Source organism: Salmo salar, chromosome ssa02, assembly GCF_905237065.1.
Source record: "Salmo salar chromosome ssa02, Ssal_v3.1, whole genome shotgun sequence".
NCBI lineage: Eukaryota > Metazoa > Chordata > Actinopteri > Salmoniformes > Salmonidae > Salmo > Salmo salar.
The window spans coordinates 25,044,689-25,065,794 of NC_059443.1; the positions used below are offsets into that span (position 1 = coordinate 25,044,689).

The window sequence follows — 21,106 nt, forward strand, 5'->3', positions numbered from 1 at the left end:
GGTGTGGATGGATCCCTGGGAAGGATGTTGTGCCTCTCAGAATTCCCAGATTACACTGGTGCAGATTCACATGGAATCTTTGGTTCCAGTCATGCCCATATCAGTACCAGTGAGTGGGCTGGTTGATGTTAGGAAGCCAGCAGAGTATTTTGGGAGCTCTTAGGAAGGGACAGGGGACTAGTGCAGGATTTGTGATTAATCCATCTGAATGGCTCTTAGCATTATCTCTGTGTCCAGACTGTAACCTGTGATTCATTGTGAGCCTTGGCGTGCATGCTAATATGATTGTTCTTCTTTATCAGACTTTGATCTCTCTCTCTCTCTTTTACTAATGCAAACAAGGGAAGGGAAACAGGTAAAATTTGGTCTTCATTTTCAAAGCAGTCTAATCTTTAAATGATATGATTACACTATGTCTCTAAAACCATGTACTGTATTTCCACAGTAATTACACTGGCAGGTACAATGCAATTACATTGTAGGTAGATACACATTGGTACAACTGTGTGCTTTGTGCAATTACAGTAAATATTGATATAAAATTGTACTCAATGGTAAATTAGCTATGTTAAATCTCCCCCATAGGTTAGAAGTGTAGTCTAAGATTACACAGTAAGAATTAGTGTGTTGAGACTATTGTACCACACTGAAATATAGTCACTTTTAGTGCCAAGTCACTCTGATTCACTCTGTTGGGTTCCTGAGCATTCGTCAGCATTTAGTTGTTCCCTATCCAGCAATAGCACAATGCTATTCTCAGAGTAAACCATACTACTATATCAGTGGCACAGTGGCATATGATTAACCATTTCACTCTCACATTCAGTGTAACTAGTATTATTTGGCGAAATAGGCAAAATAGGCCCACCATATTTGTACAAGTTATAGCAAATCACAACTATGTCATAACTTCTTGAAAAGGAATTACGATGTCTATCTTGATGTTGGCCAAGCAGACCTGAAGCTATAGGGCTGATTTTGAATGTTGACATGATCATTTTGTGAATTCCGACTCTGACTCCCGCTCTTACGGGTCACAAGGGGACACGGTGAGGATGACAAACGGCGATGGTGGTAACCATAGTGACGGTGGTGTGGCTGTCTGTGTGTTTGTCCTTAGGGTGTGGCCTGTACCGCCATGCTGGTGGCCGTCATGACCAAGAAGCTGGCGCTGAACAAAGGAGAGAAACACGTGCACTTCTTCATGATGGACATCCAGATCTCCAAACGGGTGAGACGAGGAGAACGACTGCACCTGAGTTTTTCCATATCCCATGTGTCCACCTAGTCATGAAAACTCTGGGCCCTAGTTCTAACCTTTACAAGGGCTGGGAGTTTTTCCTGGTCAGGTGGTCACATGGTCAGTAAAAATACCTGGCTCTATAATGACAGTAATGAATGAACATGTTGTGGGTGTCTCTCAGTTCAAGGAGTCATTTATCCCCATATTTCCAATAACTGAATGATAAGAAAAACATACTGTGAAGATCCAAACCACTGTCTTACATTGATAACCGGTAGCAGCCAGCTCCCTTCAAAGGTTCCCTCGGTCTCACAAGAAAAACAAAACCCTTGACACAACAGATGAGGCCTTCTGGGTGGATGCAGGGATATTTTCCACGTCGCACGCGTGTTATGATTTTGGAGTCTTTTTATAATGTTATTTTTTCCTTAAATAGGCCATTCCAGAGGACAGGATAGTGTGGGAAAAGGACTGGGGGGGTGGAGGGCTTGGGAGGTGGGGCCCGCCAATCTCTTAATAGCCTCCAAAAGGCGTCAAAAGGAGGAAATAATCGTGTCCCTGTCAGGAAAGGGACTTGTGTCAGTCCAGGATGGGGAGCTCTGACCGACAGGAAACTGGATAAGATGATGTGTGTTGTGTGTGTGTACTCACTGCCGTAACTGAGGACACAGTGAGCGAGTGTATGTTGTTGAGGGGTTACTTCATGTTGAAGCCTCGGACAGGATCCATCTGTTTGCTTATCGCCGGGAAGGAGAATCAACAACCTGAAAATAAACGAGCACAACGGAAGATGCTAGCATGATTTCCATATCCATTTCCCAATATCCATCATTCTCTAATATGTAAGTAGTGTATGGCAGGATTCTTTGAAATCCACTGACTTGACTGAGCATTAGCTGAGCGCTAGGTTGGCAGTGTAGGGTGTAGGCTACACCTGGCTGCAGGCTACAGTGTGTTGTCAGTGTGAGGATGTGAGGTTGTAGGTCTGCTGAGGATATAACCACTTCCTCCCTGGCACTGAACACATCCTCTCACTTGGTGCATCCTTATGTCTGTTTGTAGTTGTTTGGTGTGTGTGTGTGAGTCCCTGCGGAGTTGTCCATCATTGCCCTGATTTATGTTGACAGGAAGAATAAGGAAAGACATCTGGGCACGGCCCCTGACGGCCCCTAATAATAACCCCACACAGAGGACAACACAAGACAAGGCCCGGCTGTAGTGACATCACCAGGCTCAGATAGCAGGGCAGTTACGGTGTCCTCGTCAGGAAGGACAGTAGACACGAATAGAATCAAAGAGAAACAAGAGGAATATGTTTCCGTAACCAACATATGGCCCACTGATGAATATTTGCATCCTCAAATATTTTTCCCTGTATGACGGGTACGTGTCCATCCGTTTGTGTTTTTAGCAAACACCGCCGTGTAGCAAACATTAGTGTACAGCCCATCCCGCCTGACCCAGTTCTGCACTAGGCAACATTGTTTTCATCAACGTTAACCATAGACTACCTCTCACTTCATAACAGCAGTTTAATCAGCAAATAAACATGCCCCCAAGATGGAACTATGATATAAACATGCTCCCAAGATGACACCATGATATAAACATGCTCCCAAGATGGCACCATGATATAAACATGCTCCCAAGATGGCACCATGATATAAACATGCTCCCAAGATGACACCATGATATAAACATGCCCCCAAGATGGCATCATGATATAAACATGCTCCCAAGATGACACCATGATATAAACATGCTCCCAAGATGGCACCATGATATAAACATGCTCCCATGATGGCACCATGATATGAACATGCTCCCAAGATGACACCATGATATAAACATGCTCCCATGATGGCACCATGATATAAACATGCTCCCAAGATGACACCATGATATGAACATGCCCCCAAGATGACACCATGATATAAACATGCTCCCATGATGGCACCATGATAAAAACATGCTCCCAAGATGACACCATGATATAAACATGCTCCCATGATGGCACCATGATATAAACATGCTCCCAAGATGACACCATGATATGAACATGCTCCCAAGATGACACCATGATATAAACATGCTCCCATGATGGCACCATGATATAAACATGCTCCCAAGATGACACCATGATATAAACATGCTCCCAAGATGACACCATGATATAAACATGCTCCCAAGATGACACCATTATATATAAACATGCTCCCAAGATGGCACCATGATATAAACATGCTCCCATGATGGCACCATGATATAAACATGCTCGTATGATGGCACCATGATATAAACATGCTCCCAAGATGACACCATGATATAAACATGCTCCCAAGATGACACCATGATATAAACATGCTCCCAAGATGGCACCATGATATAAACATGCTCCCATGATGGCACCATGATATGAACATGCTCCCAAGATGACACCATGATATAAACATGCTCCCATGATGGCACCATGATATAAACATGCTCCCAAGATGACACCATGATATGAACATGCTCCCAAGATGACACCATGATATAAACATGCTCCCATGATGGCACCATGATATAAACATGCTCCCAAGATGACACCATGATATAAACATGCTCCCAAGATGACACCATGATATAAACATGCTCCCATGATGGCACCATGATATAAACATGCTCCCAAGATGACACCATGATATGAACATGCTCCCAAGATGACACCATGATATAAACATGCTCCCATGATGGCACCATGATATAAACATGCTCCCAAGATGACACCATGATATAAACATGCTCCCAAGATGACACCATGATATAAACATGCTCCCAAGATGACACCATGATATAAACATGCTCCCAAGATGGCACCATGATATAAACATGCTCCCATGATGGCACCATGATATAAACATGCTCGTATGATGGCACCATGATATAAACATGCTCCCAAGATGACAACATGATATAAACATGCTTGTATGATGGCACCATGATATAAACATGCTCCTATGATGGCACCATGATATAAACATGCTCATATGATGGCACCATGATATAAAAATGCTCCCATGATGGCACCATGATATAAACATGCTCATATGATGGCACCATGATATAAAAATGCTCCCATGTGGGCACCATGATATAAAAATGCTCCCATGATGGCACCATGATATAAACATGCTCCTATGATGGCACCCTTGATATAAACATGCTCCTATGATGGCACCATGATATAAACATGCTCCTATGATGGCACCATGATATAAACATGCTCCTATGATGGCACCATGATATAAACATGCTCCTATGATGGCACCATGATATAAAAATGCTCCCATGTGGGCACCATGATATAAACATGCTCCTATGATGGCACCATGATATAAACATGCTCCTATGATGGCACCATGATATAAACATGCTCCTATGATGGCACCATGATATAAACATGCTCGTATGATGGCACCATGATATAAACATGCTCCTATGATGGCACCATGATATAAACATGCTCCCATGATGGCACCATGATATAAACATGCTCGTATGATGGCACCATGATATAAACATGCTCATATAATGACACCATGATATAAACATCCTCCTATGATGGCACCATGATATAAACATGCTTGTATGATGGCACCATGATATAAACATGCTCCTATGATGGCACCATGATATAAACATGCTCCTATGATGGCACCATGATATAAACATGCTCCTATGATGGCACCATGATATAAACATGCTCCTATGATGGCACCATGATTTAAACATGCTCATATGATGGCACCATGATATAAAAATGCTCCCATGATGGCACCATGATATAAACATGCTCCTATGATGGCACCATGATATAAACATGCTCATATGATGGCACCATGATATAAACATGCTCCTATGATGGCACCATGATATAAACATGCTCCTATGATGGCACCATGATATAAAAATGCTCCCATGTGGGCACCATGATATAAAAATGCTCCCATGATGGCACCATGATATAAACATGCTCCTATGATGGCACCATGATATAAACATGCTCCTATGATGGCACCATGATATAAACATGCTTGTGTGATGGCACCATGATATAAACATGCTCCTGTGATGGCACCATGATATAAACATGCTCCTATGATGGCACCATGATATAAACATGCTCCTATGATGGCACCATGATATAAACATGCTCCCAAGATGACACCATGATATAAACATGCTCCCAAGATGACACCATGATATAAACATGCTCCCATGATGGCACCATGATATAAACATGCTCCCAAGATGACACCATGATATGAACATGCTCCCAAGATGACACCATGATATAAACATGCTCCCATGATGGCACCATGATATAAACATGCTCCCAAGATGACACCATGATATAAACATGCTCCCAAGATGACACCATGATATAAACATGCTCCCAAGATGGCACCATGATATAAACATGCTCCCATGATGGCACCATGATATAAACATGCTCGTATGATGGCACCATGATATAAACATGCTCCCAAGATGACACCATGATATAAACATGCTCCCAAGATGACACCATGTTATAAACATGCTCCCAAGATGGCACCATGATATAAACATGCTCCCATGATGGCACCATGATATGAACATGCTCCCATGATGACACCATGATATAAACATGCTCCCATGATGGCACCATGATATAAACATGCTCCCAAGATGACACCATGATATGAACATGCTCCCAAGATGACACCATGATATAAACATGCTCCCAAGATGACACCATGATATAAACATGCTCCCAAGATGACACCATGATATGAACATGCTCCCAAGATGACACCATGATATAAACATGCTCCCATGATGGCAGCATGATATAAACATGCTCCCAAGATGACACCATGATATGAACATGCTCCCAAGATGACACCATGATATAAACATGCTCCCATGATGGCACCATGATATAATTTGCTCCCATGATGGCACCATGATATAAACATGCTCCCAAGATGACACCATGATATAAACATGCTCCCAAGATGACACCATGATATAAACATGCTCCCAAGATGACACCATGATATAAACATGCTCCCAAGATGGCACCATGATATAAACATGCTCCCATGATGGCACCATGATATAAACATGCTCGTATGATGGCACCATGATATAAACATGCTCCTATGATGGCACCATGATATAAACATGCTCGTATGATGGCACCATGATATAAACATGCTTGTATGATGGCACCATGATATAAACATGCTCCTATGATGGCACCATGATATAAACATGCTCCTATGATGGCACCATGATATAAACATGCTCGTATGATGGCACCATGATATAAACATGCTCCTATGATGGCACCATGATATAAACATGCTCCTATGATGGCACCATGATATAAACATGCTCCTATGATGGCACCATGATATAAACATGCTCCTATGATGGCACCATGATATAAACATGCTCCCATGATGGCACCATGATATAAACATGCTCCTATGATGGCACCATGATATAAAAATGCTCCATATGTGGCACCATGATATAAACATGCTCCTATGATGGCAGCATGATATAAACATGCTCCTATGATGGCACCATGATATAAACATGCTCCCATGATTGCACCATGATATTAACATGCTCCTATGATGGCACCATGATATAGACATGCTCCTATGATGGCACCATGATATAAACATGCTCCTATGATGGCACCATGATATAAACATGCTTGTATGATGGCACCATGATATAAACATGCTCCCATGATGGCACCATGATATAAACATGCTCGTATGATGGCACCATGATATAAACATGCTCCTATGATGGCACCATGATATAAACATGCTCCTATGATGGCACCATGATATAAACATGCTCATATGATGGCACCATGATATAAACATGCTCCCATGATGGCACCATGATATAAACATGCTCCTATGATGGCACCATGATATAGACATGCTCATATGATGGCACCATGATATAAACATGCTCCTATGATGGCACCATGATATAAACATGCTCCTATGATGGCACCATGATATAAAAATGCTCCCATGTGGGCACCATGATATAAAAATGCTCCCATGATGGCACCATGATATAAACATGCTTGTGTGATGGCACCATTATATAAACATGCTCCTATGATGGCACCATGCACCATGATATAAACATGCTCCTATGATGGCACCATGATATAAACATGCTCCTATGATGGCACCATGATATAAACATGCTTCTATGATGGCACCATGATATAAACATGCTCCTATGATGGCACCATGATATAAACATGCTCCTATGATGGCACCATGATATAAACATGCTCCTATGATGGCACCATGATATAAAAATGCTCCCATGTGGGCACCATGATATAAAAATGCTCCAATGATGGCACCATGATATAAACATGCTTGTGTGAAGGTAACCATTATATAAACATGCTCCTATGATGGCACCATGCACCATGATATAAACATGCTCCTATGATGGCACCATGATATAAACATGCTCCTATGATGGCACCATGATATAAACATGCTCCTATGATGGCACCATGATATAAACATGCTCCTATGATGGCACCATGATATAAACATGCTCCTATGATGGCACCATGATATAAACATGCTCCTATGATGGCACCATGATATAAAAATGCTCCCATATGTGGCACCATGATATAAACATGCTCCCATGATGGCACCATGATATAAACATGCTCCTATGATGGCACCATGATATAAACATGCTCCTATGATGGCACCATGATATAAACATGCTCCCAAGATGACACCATGATATGAACATGCTCCCAAGATGACACCATGATATAAACATGCTCCCATGATGGCACCATGATATAAACATGCTCCCAAGATGACACCATGATATAAACATGCTCCCAAGATGACACCATGATATAAACATGCTCCCATGATGGCACCATGATATAAACATGCTCCCAAGATGACACCATGATATGAACATGCTCCCAAGATGACACCATGATATAAACATGCTCCCATGATGGCACCATGATATAAACATGCTCCCAAGATGACACCATGATATAAAAATGCTCCCAAGATGACACCATGATATAAACATGCTCCCAAGATGACACCATGATATAAACATGCTCCCAAGATGGCACCATGATATAAACATGCTCCCATGATGGCACCATGATATAAACATGCTCGTATGATGGCACCATGATATAAACATGCTCCCAAGATGACACCATGATATTAACATGCTCCCAAGATGACACCATGTTATAAACATGCTCCCAAGATGGCACCATGATATAAACATGCTCCCATGATGGCACCATGATATGAACATGCTCCCAAGATGACACCATGATATAAACATGCTCCCATGATGGCACCATGATATAAACATGCTCCCAAGATGACACCATGATATGAACATGCTCCCAAGATGACACCATGATATAAACATGCTCCCATGATGGCACCATGATATAAACATGCTCCCAAGATGACACCATGATATAAACATGCTCCCAAGATGACACCATGATATAAATATGCTCCCATGATGGCACCATGATATAAACATGCTCCCAAGATGACACCATGATATGAACATGCTCCCAAGATGACACCATGATATAAACATGCTCCCATGATGGCACCATGATATAAACATGCTCCCATGATAGCACCATGATATAAACATGCTCCCAAGATGACACCATGATATAAACATGCTCCCAAGATGACACCATGATATAAACATGCTCCCAAGATGACACCATGATATAAACATGCTCCCAAGATGGCACCATGATATAAACATGCTCGTATGATGGCACCATGATATAAACATGCTCCTATGATGGCACCATGATATAAACATGCTCCTATGATGGCACCATGATATAAACATGCTCCTATGATGGCACCATGATATAAAAATGCTCCCATGTGGGCACCATGATATAAACATGCTCCTATAATGGCACCATGATATAAACATGCTCCTATGATGGCACCATGATATAAACATTCCCCCAAGATGACACCATGCTATGACATGCTGTCATCCTTCCGGTTAGTGCTGTAATTCTTTATAACTTAATCCTGCTATAAACATGAGTGTTAGCTTAATGCATCACTGTTCCATATACTCTTATCTCCAGCTGGGACAGTCATGCTGTACAAAGGAGTGTGTGTCACACACGTACACGTTAGGGCTGCAGGTTTGATTGACTGGGTCTTGATGTTTGCGCTCTGTCTGTCCCAGATCCGCCATGCTGCTGCCAATGTGCTGAGGGAGTGTTGGCTGCTGCACCGCACCAACCTGACCAAGGGCAACAGTGGAGAGCACCGCAGACACCAGAGGTGCCTACTGGAGGCCATCAGAGTGTAAGTCCTCATCGCAGTTTAACCTTTGTATTTCAGATGGGAGTTGGCCATCAGTTTGTCCTCTGCGATATGCATCTTCTTCAGGTTTCTTGACACATCTCATCTCGACTAGATTTGTTCTGCAAAAAGACTGGAGAACAGAAGAATAGCAATACATTTAGAGACCGTTTAGAACACTAAGCCGTGTGTGTGTTGTGCTGGTTTTATGGGTCACAAATTCTTTGTCAACACTGAACTGAGTCTATTTTGTTTGGATGCTACGGTCCAGCAAAACAAGCTTGGCACTCCACCCCTTTGGTAAAAGATTAGTCCACTATGTAAAATCAACTTTAGACATCAATCAAATGGATACACTCACTGACAATAGTACAGTTTGAATTTAGAATAGAGTGAAGCCAAAAACATAGTCTCACTCTCACAAAAGCTCTCATGATTAAAATAACTGGACAGTGGTCATCTGACAAACAGTGAAACATTTATTTGACACGGAATTCAGAAGAAGGAACTTCCATCATGTGAAGTCAAATCACAACTAAGAAACACTGGAAAAGTTAACAAAAAACTGCTTGTGTTTGACAATAAAATTAATCTGAATGACAGCTCCTTCTCCATAATAGCACTTGGGAACTTTGACATCCTCTGCCTGCTTCCTCATGTCTACTTTCATTGTTGTTCATCCTTGTTGTTTGACAATATGTATTCTAGCCTTTCTGATAATAACAAGTGGAGTGAGGTGTGGGGTTGCCTGATCTCTTTCACGGGAGATCCTAACGAATAGGAAATTAGGAAGCTTAGACGTGTGAGTCATTATCAGGCAGCAGGACTTCATAATAGTGTGTGTGTGTGAGAGAGAGAGAGAGAGAGAGAGAGAGAGAGAGAGAGAGAGAGAGAGAGAGAGAGAGAGAGAGAGAGAGAGAGAGAGAGAGAGAGAGAGAGAGAGAGAGAGAGCGTGCGTGCGTGCGTGTGTGTTCTGATGGTTTTATGGGTCATTAACTCTTTATCAACACTGAACTGAGTCTATTTTGTTTGGATGCTACGGTCCAGCAAAACAAGCTTGGCACTCCACCCCTTTGGTAAAAGATTAGTCCACTATGTAAAATCAACTTTAGACATCAATCAAATGGATACACTCACTGACAATAGTACAGTTTGAATTTAGAATAGAGTAAAGCCAAAAACATAGTCTCACTCTCACAAAAGCTCTCATGATTAAAATAACTGGACAGTGGTCATCTGACAAACAGTGAAACATTTATTTGACATGGAATTCAGAAGAAGGAACTTCCATCATGTGAAGTCAAATCACAACTAAGAAACACTGGAAAAGTTAACAAAAAACTGCTTGTGTTTGACAACAACAAAAACATCTGAATGACAGCTCCTTCTCCATAATAGCACTTGGGAACTTTGACGTCCTCTGCCTGCTTCCCCATGTCTACTTTCATTGTTGTTCATCCTTGTTGTTTGACAATATGTATTCTAGCCTTTCTGATAATAACAAGTGGAGTGAGGTGTGGGGTTGCCTGATCTCTTTCACTGGAGATCAAGGAAGCTTAGACGTGTGAATGTGTGAGTCATTATCAGGCAGCAGGACTTCATAATAGAGTGTGTGTGTGTGTGTGTGTGTGTGTGTGTGTGTGGGAGAGAGTATGCCTGTAAGGGTGGAGGGGTTACATTTCCTGTTGTACAGTTAGCAGACCCACTATAAATACATGGTGGAAAGAAAGCATGAGGAGACACTTCCAGCACCTTGGAATGGAGACAGAGCCAAACAGTTAAGAGACTATTTAGAGACTCATTTTGTTTTTACTTTTTCAGGTTTTTATGCATCGGTTATTTGGCTCTGGCATCCCCACTAGGACATTTTAGTGCACATGAATGCTTAATGGAAGTTCCCTGAAATATTGGTTTCTGTTTTTCTTATTCTGGGGCAGTTCTGGTTTCATCCAACTTAGAATCAAAATTTAGTTTTTTTTCTCCCAACCCTAAATGTCAAAAACATTGGAGAAGCAGACATTTCTCCAATCTACCAATTCATAACACAAAGCAGGACTCCTGGATGTTGAGTTATTGACCGTATCTAAGAGCCAAACACGATAAACTTAAAGGGTCAACCTGCAAATGCTACATCCAGTCTCCCCAGGGGAGATTTGGTTGTCACAGTGCTAATTACTCCCAATGTCAATGGCACTGTGTAATACACTATATTTAAGGTTAAAATGTGTGAATTCTTTGAAAGAACTCATCCACCTGGTCAATTCATATCAGCATGACAAAACATTGAGGTGAGGGGAATGTACGTCTATTTCACAGGTGAATGTTAAAAAAAAGTGGATTGGTGCTTTCTTTGTAAATGTTTGAATTTTGGGAGTATCCATGAACAATTATGTTTGTTGGAAATAGGAAAGGGAGGGCTATATTTCAAACCTATTTCTGAGTTCCTAGGTCAAATCATGTGATAACTGTTGGGTATGGTTGTCACATGGAACGTGAAGTAGGTTGTCGCTATCGGCTCCATTATAAAAACCCAAGCTCTTTAGTTCTTGTGCTATAAAGAGCTCCCTTTTCACACACATATTGTTTCTAACACACACCCACATAAAAATGTTTTTTTTACGTTAAATTATATTCTGGGCAGAAAAAAATTATAATTTGAAGTTCATGCGTGATTTCTAACAAAACCTTTTGATATAGCCAATCATTTCAGTGACAATTTCACTGGTAAAGTGGACAAACTGAGAACTGAAATGACAACATTGAACAGTGAACCATCATATTATTGTATTGAAGATCTAATAATGAAAGAGAATGATTGCTGTTTTGAATTTGGTCAAGTTTGTTTGGAAGAGGTGGAAAAACTATTGGTATCCATCAAAAAGGATAAGCCACCAGGTATAGACAACCTAGATGGGAAACTATTGAGAATAGTAGCAGACTGTATTGCCACCCCTATTTGCCATGTCTTTAACCAAAGCCTAAAGGAGTGTGTGTCCACAGGCGTGGAAGGAAGCTAAAGTAATTCCAGTACCTAAAAATAGTAAAGCAACCTTTACTGGCTGTAACAGCCGCCCAATCAGTTTGCAGCCTGTTCTTTGTAAACGGATGGATAAAATTGTGTTTGAACAAATGCTATGCTATTTTTCAAAGAACAAGTTAACTACTGACTTTCAGTGTGCATATAGGGAAGGGCACTCAACTTGTACTGCACTGACTAAGATGGCTGATGATTGGCTAAAATAAATGGATAGTAAGATGATAGTTGGAGCTGTATTATTAGATTTCAGTGCAGCCTTTGATGTTATTGATCATCATTCGTATTGAAAAAACGTGTTATGGCTTTACATCACCTGCCATCATATGGTTTGAGAGTTACTACTCAAATAGAACTCAGAGAGTATTCTTCAATGGAAGCTTCTCCAACATCAGATACAGTTGAAGTCGGAAGTTTACATACACTTAGGTTGGAGACATTAAAACTAGTTTTTCAACCACTCCACACATTTCTTGTTAACAAACTATAGTTTTGGCAAGTCGGTTAAGACATCTACTTTAAGCATGACACAATACATTTTTCCAACAATTGTTTACAGACAGATTATTTCACTTATAGTTCACTGTATCACAATTCCAGTGGGTCAGAAGTTTACATACACTAAGTTGACAGTGCCTGTAAACAGCTTGGAAAATTCCAGAAAATTATGTCATGGCTTTAGAAGCTTCTGATAGGCTAATTGACATAATTTGAGTAATTGGTGGTGTACCTGTGGATGTATTTCAAGGCCTGCCTTCAAACTCAGTGCCTCTTTGCTTGACATCATGGGAAAATCAAAAGAAATCAGCCAAGACCCCAGAAAAATAATTGTAGACCTCCACAAGTATGGTTCATCCTTGGGAGCAATTTCCAAATGTCTGAAGGTACCACGTTCATCTGTACAAACAATAGTACGAAGGTATAAACACCATGGGACCACGCAGCAGTCATAGCGCTCAGGAAGGAAATGCGTTCTGTCTCCTAGAGATGAACGTACTTTGGTGCGAAAAGTCCAAATCAATCCCAGAACAACAGCATAGGACCTTGTGAAGATGCTGGAGGAAACAGGTACAAAAGTATCTATATTCACAGTAAAACGAGTCCTATATCGACATAGCCTGAAAGGCCGCTCAGCAAGGAAGAATCCACTGCTCCAAAACCGCCATAAAAAAAGCCAGACTACGGTTTGCAACTGCACATGGGGACAAAGATCGTACTTTTTGGAGAAATGTCCTCTGGTCTGATGAAACAAAAATAGAACTGATTGGCCATAATGACCATCGTTATGTTTGGAGGAAAAAGTCAGGAAGTTAAAGCTTGGTCGCAAATGGGTCTTCCAAATGGACAATTACCCCAAGGATACTTCCAAAGTTCTGGCAAAATGGATTAAGGACAACAAAGTCAAGGTATTGGAGTGACCATCACAAAGCCCTGACCTCAATCCTATAGAACATTTGTGGGCAGAACTGAAAAAGCGTGTGCGAGCAAGGAGGCCTAGAAACCTGACTCAGTTACACCAGCTCTGTCAGGAGGAATGGGCCAAAATTCACCCAACTTATTGTGTGAAGCTTGTGGAAGGCTACCTGAAACATTTGACCCAAGTTAAACAATTTAAAGGCAATGCTACCAAATACTAATTGAGTGTATGTAAACTTCTGACCCACTGGGAATGTGATGAAAGAAATAAAAGCTGAAATAAATCATTCTCTCTAATATTATTCTGACATTTCACATTCTTAAAATAAAAAGTGGTGATCCTAACTGACCTAAGACAGGGAATTTTTACTAGGATTAAATGTTAGGAATTGTGAAAAACTGAGATGAAATGTATTTGTCTAAGTTGTATGTAAACCTCCGACTTCAACTGTATACACCTATTCTGAAAGGCCCCAAAGTCTGCAACACCATTAAGCAAGGGGCACCACCAAGCAAGCAGCACTATGAAGACCAAGGAGCTCTCCAAACAGGTCAGGGACAAAGTCGTGGAGAAGTACAGATCAGGTTTGGGTTATTAAAAAATAACTTCCCACGGAGCACCATTAAATCCATTATTAAAAAATGGAAAGAATATGGCACCACAACAAACCTGCCAAGAGAGGGCCGCCCACCAAAACTCACAGATCAGGCAAGGAGGGCATTAATCAGAAAGGCAACAAGGAGACCAAAGATAACCATGAAGGAGCTGCAAAGCTCCACAGCGGGGATTGGAGTATCTGTCCATAGGACCACTTTAAGCTGTACACTCCACAGAGCTGGGCTTTATGGAAGAGTGGCCAGAAAAAAGCCATTGCCTAAAGAAAAAAATAAGCAAACATGTTTGGTGTTCTCCAAAAGGACATGTGGGAGACTCCCCAAACATATGGAAGAAGGTACTCTGGTCAGATGAGACTACAATTGAGCTTGACCTAAGACAGGGAATTGTTACGAGGGTTAAATGTCAGGAATTGGGAAAAACTGAGTTGAAATGTATTTGGCTAAGCTGTATGTAAACTTTCGACTTCAACTGTATGTACAGTGCTTTATCCATCATGGCAGTTGCCGTGGGCTGTTACTATTCTCTATTGTTTACAAGAATGCACACTCTACACATAAGCACCTACTGCCAGTGAGCTCACTAAGGATCTTAGTAGAGAAATACAGTCAGAATGGGTAATTAACAATAAACTGGCCTTAAATACATCTAAAACCAAAAGCATTGTATTTGGTTAAAAGCATTTTCTTAGACCTAAACCTCAACTGGAGTTGTGCAGGATGTGACCAGGATGTGACCATTGAACAAGTTGAAGAAGCTGAACTCCAGGGGGTAACATTGCATGGTATGTTATCAAGGTCAAGTTATATTGACAAAGTTGTTCTAAAAATATGTTCTGCGTTTGTGACACACAGATCAATTGTACTAGTTGTTCAGGCTCTGATCTTGTCCCATCTTAATTACTGTCTGGTGTTATGGTCAGGTTCAGCAAAGAAAGACCTAGCAAAGCTGCAACTGGCTCAAAACAAAGCAGTGTGCCTTGCCCTTAACTGCACAAACAGAACTAACATCAACAACATGCATGATGGTCTCATGGTTGAGGGTTGAGGAGAAATTCACTACTTCTCTTCTAGTCTTTTGAAGAAACATTTGTGTGTTTCGATATGCCTAACCACTTGTATAATCTATTTGCATACACTTGAAAAAGACACATTCCCCACCAGACATGCCACTATGGGTTTTCTTCACGGTACCCAAACCAAAAACACATTTTATGCGTTGCTTAGTTATGTATAGCGCCATGTCATCGTGGAATGCTCTGCCACCAGAGGTTACTCAGGCAAAAAGTCAGTTTAGCTTTAAAAAACTGATAATAAACATACAGTATTGTATCACAGCGCCTCTCCTCTTTCTAAAGATCTGATTTAACTGTACTGTATATAAGAATATGAATATACACTGAGTATACAAACATTAAGAACACCTGCTGTTTCCATGACATATACTGACCAGGTGTATCCATGTGAATGCTATGATCCCTCATTGATGTCAATTGTTAAATTCACTTCAAATCAGTAGGGTGAAGGAGAGGAGACTTGACACAATTGAGACATGGATTCTGTATGTGTGCCATTCAGAGGGTGAATGGGCAAGATAAACGATTTAAGTGCCTTTTTATTTATTTATTTTATTTCACCTTTATTTAACCAGGTAGGCAAGTTGAGAACAAGTTCTCATTTACAATTGCGACCTGGCCAAGATAAAGCAAAGCAGTTCGACACATACAACAACACAGAGTTACACATGGAGTAAAACAAACATACAGTCAATAAAACAGTAGAAAAATAAGTTTAAATACAATGTGAGCAAATGAGGTGAGATAAGGGAGGTAAAGGCAAAAAAGGCCATGGTGGCAAAGTAAATACAATATAGCAAGTAAAACACTGGAATGGTAGATTTGCAGTGGAAGAAAGTGCAAAGTAGAAATAGAAATAATGGGGTGCAAAGGAGCAAAATAAATAAATAAATACAGTAGGGGAAGAGGTAGTTGTTTGGGCTAAATTATAGATGGGCTATGTACAGGTGCAGTGATCTGTGAGCTGCTCTGACAGCTGGTGCTTAAAGCTAGTGAGGGAGATAAGTGTTTCCAGTTTGAGATTTTTGTAGTTCGTTCCAGTCATTAGCAGCAGAGAACTGGAAGGAGAGACGGCCAAAGGAGGAATTGGCTTTGGGGGTGACCAGAGAGATATACCTGCTGGAGCGAGTGCTACAGGTGGGTGCTGCTATGGTGACCAGTGAGCGGAGATAAGGGGGGACTTTAACTAGCAGGGTCTTGTAGATGACCTGGAGCCAGTGGGTTTGGCGACGAGTATGAAGCGAGGGCCAGCCAACGAGAGCGTACAGGTCGCAGTGGTGGGTAGTATATGGGGCTTTGGTGACAAAACGGATGGCACTGTGATAGACTGCATCCAGTTTATTGAGTAGGGTATTGGAGGCTATTTTGTAAATGACATCACCGAAGTCGAGGATCGGTAGGATGGTCAGTTTTACGAGGGTATGTTTGGCAGCATGAGTGAAGGATGCTTTGTTGCGAAATAGGAAGCCAATTCCAGATTTAACTTTGGAACTTTCTTTTACCCCGCCTTTGAACGGGGTATGTTAGTAGGTGCCAGGCACATCAGTTTGTGTCAAGAACTGCAGCGCTGCTGGGGTTTTAACGCTCAACAGTTTCCCTTGTGTATCAAGAATGGTCCACCACACAAAGGACATCCAGCCAACTTGACACAAGTGTGGGAAGTATTGGAGTCAACATGGGCCAGAATCCCTGTGGAATTATTTTGATACCTTGTAGAGTCCATGCCTTGATGAATTGAGGCTGTCCTGAGGGCAACTGTTCTGTACTTTGTCATGTATTTGTATGTTTTATGTGGACCTCAGGAAGAGTTGCTGCTGGATGTGCAGTAGCTAATGGGGATCTTAATGAACTAAACTAAACACACGTACATACACATTTACTCAGAATGTCATATGATATTCTCACGACATAAAATGCTGAATTTGGTCAGGAATATTCTTCAATCAAAAAAGGCTATTTGTAAGACTGTATGTTATATTGCTTCATTTCCTGTTACAAAATGAATAAACTACTAGCAAACATTGTGAAAACCAACAACATACTGTGTGACATCCAACCCCACGATGGGGCTGGTTGTCACAAGTGGACAGAGTGTGTTTGATGGCTTAGAACTCCATGTTAGAATAAGATATGAGGATAAAAAGGGTCCCCATTTCAACCGAAGACCTTGGTCTTTCTCCTAATATTCAAAAAGAATATTGTAAGATATACTAGTGCTGAGAAATACACACAAGAGTACAATGTGTGACAACCAACCCCGGTCTCCCCTAACCATTGATTCTTGAAGAGTATGACTTATAAATGCCTCATCAGTTTAGTTCAACTGTTGTGCCTCATCAGAACCCAAAATATAAGCTAGTTATACTCCAATGTTTTTAAACAAAGTAAACGTAAACAAACAAACACTATATAGCCTCAAAACATAGTTAAAACGATCATTTTGATAACATGGATGATCAGTTCTTGCATCCATAGCCCTGTCTATGAATGTGAGTGGTTTCATTTCTCCAGCTCCATCCCTCAGCTTTTTACAGAAACAGGGGCAGGGAGGACGCTCTGTTATTGTTTCTATTGCTGATTGCCGCTTTAAGCCTGAAGCAACTGTTTATTATGTACCTCAGCTATTCTCAAAGCCAAGGGATTGTGTAATTGTTAGTGTAAGGGGTGTTGTGTTTGTTCAGTGAAGGGGGCCCTCTATAGTGCACACACTACCCAATCAGATCTATACTGTAATGGGTAGAAGTGGCAGTAATGACAGTTTTTTACTTCAGGCCCAGGTATTTATTTAAGGTCACTATCACACCGTTATCATACTAAGACGTTGCTATGTCCTTTGTCTGTTTTGGACAGATTCCGGCACTTGCGCCTGAAACAAAGGAAACTGAGAGATTACGCCAGTGAGATGGTCGACCTGCCCAAGGTAAACCAACCACACCATACAGTAGGCTAGAACAACTCACGGCAGAGCTGTGTCGACATATTTGACACACACACACACACACACACGCCACACGCAGGATAACCCAGATCCAGGTAATAACCACACTCTTACACAGACCATTATCCAGTATATTAAAGTTGCTGTGTAATTTATTACTAGGTGTTGAGACACATAAAATGTCTGTAAAAGACACATAAAACTCTATAAAAACAGCCATGAGTTCTAGCAGAAGGTTCAAGTCACTCTGTGATGTAATCCTCGAGTCAGAGCTTTTTACCTAATGGGCAGTATACCTGGCAAAGAATGCACAACTAAAGAAAATGGCTATAGTTAGTGGGTGGTGAGCACTTTTATTAATTAAATTGATCAATATATTTGTGCAAGTCCAGCTCATATGTATATCAAACACAGGAACAAGTTTATGAGGAAGATATGTACATGTGTCATATGTGGTTCCCCTCAATGTTTTAACTACCCTAGGGAGTTGTTTCCCTCAAGAGAGTTGCCACTGTCACCCTCAGCTCATCTGGGATTTCGTCTGGGTTTATCTGAATTCCATGTCTGGATTTTGTTTGGCATGCTTGTGTTGTTACGACAAATAACTATAAAAAAAAACACAAAACAACTAGCATTGGATGAATGGATTAATTGTCTTTTTGATCGTTTGTTTGGTTGATTGAAGGTGAACAGATGCAGATGATAATGTTTGGTTGTTTGTTTGTTGGTTGATTGAAGGTGAACAGATGCAGATGATAATGTTTGGTTGTTTGTTTGTTGGTTGATTGAAGGTGAACAGATGCAGTAGATAATGTTTGGTTGTTTGTTTGTTGGTTGATTGATGGTGAACAGATGCAGTAGATCATGTTTGGTTGTTTGTTTGTTGGTTGATTGAAGGTGAACAGATGCAGATGATAATGTTTGGTTGTTTGTTTGTTGGTTGATTGAAGGTGAACAGATGCAGATGATAATGTTTGGTTGTTTGTTTGTTGGTTGATTGATGGTGAACAGATGCAGATGATCATGTTTGGTTGTTTGTTTGTTGGTTGATTGATGGTGAACAGATGCAGATGATCATGTTTGGTTGTTTGTGTGGTTGATTGATGGTCGAATGATGGTGAACAGATGCAGATGATCATGTTTGGTTGGTTGATTGATTGATGGTGAACAGATGCAGATGATCATGTTTGGTTGATGGTGAACAGATGCAGATGATCATGTGCGACTTGAGTGCCAACTGGAACAACTCGTACCGGGAGTTGGAGCAGCGCATCATCTCCATGGAGCAGAAGTTAGACGAGCTGGGCCACTGCTTCCAACAGACCTCTGAGCTGCTGGCACAGGCCCTGCGCTACCGCAACCCTGAAATCAGGTACAGCTAACACAACCCCAACCCTGAAATCAGGTACAGCTAACACAACCCCAACCCTGAAATCAGGTATAGCTAACACAACCCCAACCCTGAAATCAGGTATAGCTAACACAACCCCAACCCTGAAATCAGGTATAGCTAACACAACCCCAACCCTGAAATCAGGTATAGCTAACACAACCCCAACCCTGAAATCAGGTATAGCTAACACAACCCCAACCCTGAAATCAGGTATAGCTAACACAACCCCAACCCTGAAATCAGGTATAGCTAACACAACCCCAACCCTGAGATCAAGTATACAGTGGCTTGCAAAAGTATTCACCCCCTTGGCGATTTTCCTATTTCGTTGCCTTACAACCTGGAATTAAAATTGATTTTTGACCATTCTTCGAGGCAAAACTGCTCGAGCTCCTTCAAGTAGGATGGGTTCCGCTGGTGTACAGCAATCTTTAAGTCATACCAGATTCTCAATTGGATTGAGATCTGGGCTTTGATTAGGCCATTCCAAGACATTCAAATGTTTCCCCTTAAACCACTCGGGTGTTGCTTTAGCAGTATGCTTAGGGTCATTGTCCTGCTGGAAAGTGAACCTCCGTCCCAGTCTCAAATCTCTGGAAGATTGAAACAGGTTTCCCTCAAGGATTTCCCTGTATTTAGCGCCATCCATCATTCCTTCAATTCTGACCAGTTTCCCAGTCCCTGCCAGTGAAAAAGATCCTCACTGCATGATGCTGCCACCACCATGCTTCACTGTGAGGATGGTGTTCTCGGGGTGACAAGAGGTGTTGGGTTTGCACCAGACATAATGTTTTCCTTGATGGCCAAAAAGCTCAATTTTAGTCTCATCTGACCAGAGTACCTTCTTCCATATGTTTGGGGAGTCTCCCACATGTCCTTTTGGAGAACACCAAACATGTTTGCTTATTTTTTTCTTTAGGCAATGGCTTTTTTCCGGACACTCTTCCGTAAAGCCC

At 41.3% G+C, this 21,106-nt stretch overlaps 1 protein-coding gene across 1 annotated transcript in view; it reads left to right on the forward strand.

The window, feature by feature from the left end:
- Positions 1-21,106, forward strand: part of LOC106578046 (intermediate conductance calcium-activated potassium channel protein 4) — a 48,838-nt gene that overhangs the window by 19,064 nt on the left and 8,668 nt on the right. Inside the window, exons 5-8 of the mRNA XM_014156614.2 lie at positions 1,121-1,231; positions 9,560-9,681; positions 18,670-18,739; positions 19,963-20,129. Coding sequence (XP_014012089.1) covers positions 1,121-1,231; positions 9,560-9,681; positions 18,670-18,739; positions 19,963-20,129 — 470 coding nt within the window. The remainder of the gene's footprint in view (positions 1-1,120; positions 1,232-9,559; positions 9,682-18,669; positions 18,740-19,962; positions 20,130-21,106) is intronic.